At 59.9% G+C, this 3042-nt stretch overlaps 1 protein-coding gene across 1 annotated transcript; it reads left to right on the top strand.

The window, feature by feature from the left end:
• Positions 1-343: 343 nt before the first annotated feature.
• Positions 344-1560, top strand: STK16 (serine/threonine kinase 16; the record flags this gene model as incomplete). Its single annotated transcript, XM_010024663.1, has 6 exons — positions 344-563; positions 644-777; positions 855-975; positions 1050-1145; positions 1213-1334; positions 1422-1560. Coding segments are annotated over 6 exons (832 nt in total), but the record flags the coding sequence as incomplete, so codon positions are not given.
• Between the last annotated feature and the right edge of the window lie 1482 nt (positions 1561-3042).

The raw sequence follows: 3042 nt of genomic DNA, 5'->3' as shown, positions 1-3042 counted from the left end.
GAAGCTGCTTGGGCATAGTGGCTTCTTGTGTATGGCAGAGTATTCTCATGCTGGGTGGCAGGGCTTGGTCATGCCCATGAGTGGGTGCTTGGACCCATGGGAGTGGGGTGATTGGACCAGTGGGTTTGTTCATGCAGAGGGGGGTTGCTTTGGATGTCTGGCATGTGTCCCCAAGGTTGGGGGAATGTGCGTGTTTGGGGTATTCCCATGGAGAGGGGTGCAGGCACCTGCTGCCCTCTGCTTCCCTCCCCTGGGTGCTCACAGTTGAGGCTGGGCACAAGGCCACAATGTGGGTGCCACAGCAGTGTGACACCTGACCCATGCCGTGCTCGTCACCTTGCAGGGGCTTCAGCTACGTGGACCTGGTGGAGGGTCTGCGGGACGGGCGCTTCTATGCCCTGAAGCGCATCCTGTGCCATGACAAAGAGGACCACCAGGCTGCCCTGCATGAGGTGGAGATGCACGGCCTCTTCGACCACCCCAACATCCTGCACCTGGTGGCCCACTGCATGGTGGAGAAAGGTGCCAAGCATGAAGCGTGGCTCCTCCTTCCCTATGTGAAGGTGAGGGGGGCTCCCCCAGCTGTCCCCCACCCCCTTGCCACTGGGAGCAACAGTGGTGACTGGCTGCTTGCATTTGCCAGGGGGGGACCCTCTGGAGTGAGGTGGAAGCACTGCGAAAGAAAGGGACCTTCATGCCAGAGCAGCGGATCCTCCTCATCCTCCATGGCATCTGCCACGGGCTGCAAGCCATCCACAGCAAGGGCTATGCACACAGGTGGGGCCCAGCAGCCTCAGCTTGTGGGGGGGCAGGCAGGGGGTTGAGCAGGTACTCGGTGATATCCATTCCCACAGGGACCTCAAGCCCACCAATGTGCTGTTGGATGAGGATGACCGGCCCGTGCTGATGGACCTGGGCTCCATGAACCAAGCTCGCATTGAAGTCAACAACTCTCGGGAGGCCATGGCCATACAGGTGGGTGGTCTGGGACATCACCCCACCAGCCTGTCCCTGCCCTGGGCCCTTCATCGTCACTGTCCTCTCTGCAGGACTGGGCTGCCCAGCGCTGCACCATCTCCTACCGTGCCCCCGAGCTCTTCACGGTGCCAAGCCAGTGCATCATAGATGAGCGCACAGATATCTGGGTAAGGATGCGGTCCTCTTACCCCCATCCCACTGCTGTGGGGCTGCCCTGACCCTGCCATGCTCCAGTCCCTAGGCTGTGTGCTGTACTGCATGATGTTTGGGGAGGGCCCCTACGATGCCATCTTCCAGAAGGGTGACAGCGTGGCTTTGGCAGTGCAGAACCCCATCGCTGTGCCCCCTACAACCAGGTGAGGGGTTGGGGAGGGGGATCCTGCTCCCGGGCAGCCCCCTGTGTTGTGCACCACATGGACACCACCCTTACCATCTTTCTTCAGGTACTCGGCTGCCTTGCAGCGCCTGCTCTCCTCCATGATGACAGTGAACCCCCAGGAGCGACCCAGCATAAATGACATCCTCCACCAGCTGGAGGGGCTGCAGCCAGCGCCAGTGGGTCAGGACACCACACAGATCTGAGCCTGTCCCACCTCATGGCAGCAACGTACGCTGAAGCCAAGCCAGGGGAAAAGCAGCTGCCCTCATCCCTGCTGCCCAGTGGAGCCATTGCAGAGCGGATTGCTGTGGTTGGGAGAGAGTTGCTGCTCTTTGCTGGGGTGTGTTGGGTTTGGAGTGTTCTGTGCCCTGGATTCTGCTGCATGGGACTTGGTCTGTGTTCCAGAACTGTGGGCATGTGACCTGCTGCTAAACACAGGGCCCTGGCTGCCCCTGGGGGTTGCAGAAGAGCGAGTTGTGGGACCTCCCCCGGGTGATGGCAGCAGTGGCTCTGCAGCTCTGTGCCCCAGGACAGTTGCTCCTGTCCAGGGAAGAGCTGCAGTTGGGGTCCTGGTGCTGTGCTGGAGCAAGGCAGGGGGTTCCGGCACTCACTCTGCCACTGCTCCTGGCACTGCCTTGTGTTTAGAGTAAAAGATGTTCTTGCAGAGGTGGATGTGTCCCTATCTACGGGGAGGGGATCCCGCCAGGAGCATTAGGAGAGCAGGGCATGCTGCCTGGGTTAAGCAGCCAAGCGTTGCTGTCGGGAAGGGCAGTGGAGGACAGCTAAGGACAGCCCCACTGGGGCAGCACAGCCAGAGCATTAGCAGTAAGCAGGGAAAGTTAATCCCTGGCCTGAGCACACTCCTCGTGGGAGTTGACACAACTCTGTAGCTGGAGTCACACACCATTGTTGAGAGCCTCCAGGGCTGTGCACTGCAGGCAGGGGCTCAGCACAGCACAGGCAGGCAGCGGCAGGGGTATGGGCAAAACTTCTCCACTGCCCAAGGAGAGGGATGTAGGTGCCCAGGCTGGGAGCTGCCAGAGCCCTGCTGCAGTGGGTGGGGATGAGCAGAGCCTGGGGACACTGCCAGCCCAGCAGCACCCCTGGCTGGAGATGCTCACTGGGACATGCAGCAGATGGGCTGCCCAGGGATGGGGAGTAAAAAAGGAGATGCAGACAAGCAGTTTCACAGGGAGCATTCCCCATCTTTAATCCTCTCAACACAACACATCAGGAAAGCAGCCACAGGGTTTATGCCATGCTGGATGCTCTTGTGGGGTGCACCTGCTGCACCGCAGAGTTGGGCACATCCCTTGTCCTGCACTATGACCACAGGGACAGGGGTGCCAGGCTGCTCCCACTGCTTCAGCCACTATCCTTCTGGATAAGCCCTCCTACCTTCAGGCTGCACACAGGGAGAAGTCTCAGCAGCCACTGATCTTTTCCTTCTCAGGCTAAACTTGCTCCCCTGAGCTCCACGATACAACATGGGGCCATATACCACAGGCCATATACCACACAAGGAAGAGATACCCACCACCAGCTGGACCAGTGAGCGGCATGGGATGTGTGCCATGGCCCTCAGAGTGGACCCAGGGCTCTTACCGCACAGGGAGCAAGGTAGAGCTGAGCAGAGTGTTGGGAGGAAGTATAGCAGCACCAGCAGCAGAGCTGAAGCACTCACC

This window comes from Nestor notabilis, unplaced genomic scaffold (assembly GCF_000696875.1).
Source record: "Nestor notabilis isolate BGI_N333 unplaced genomic scaffold, ASM69687v1 scaffold34481, whole genome shotgun sequence".
Lineage (NCBI taxonomy): Eukaryota > Metazoa > Chordata > Aves > Psittaciformes > Psittacidae > Nestor > Nestor notabilis.
The sequence above is the reverse complement of the archived record's forward strand: the minus strand, read 5'-3'. Positions and strand labels throughout refer to the sequence as shown.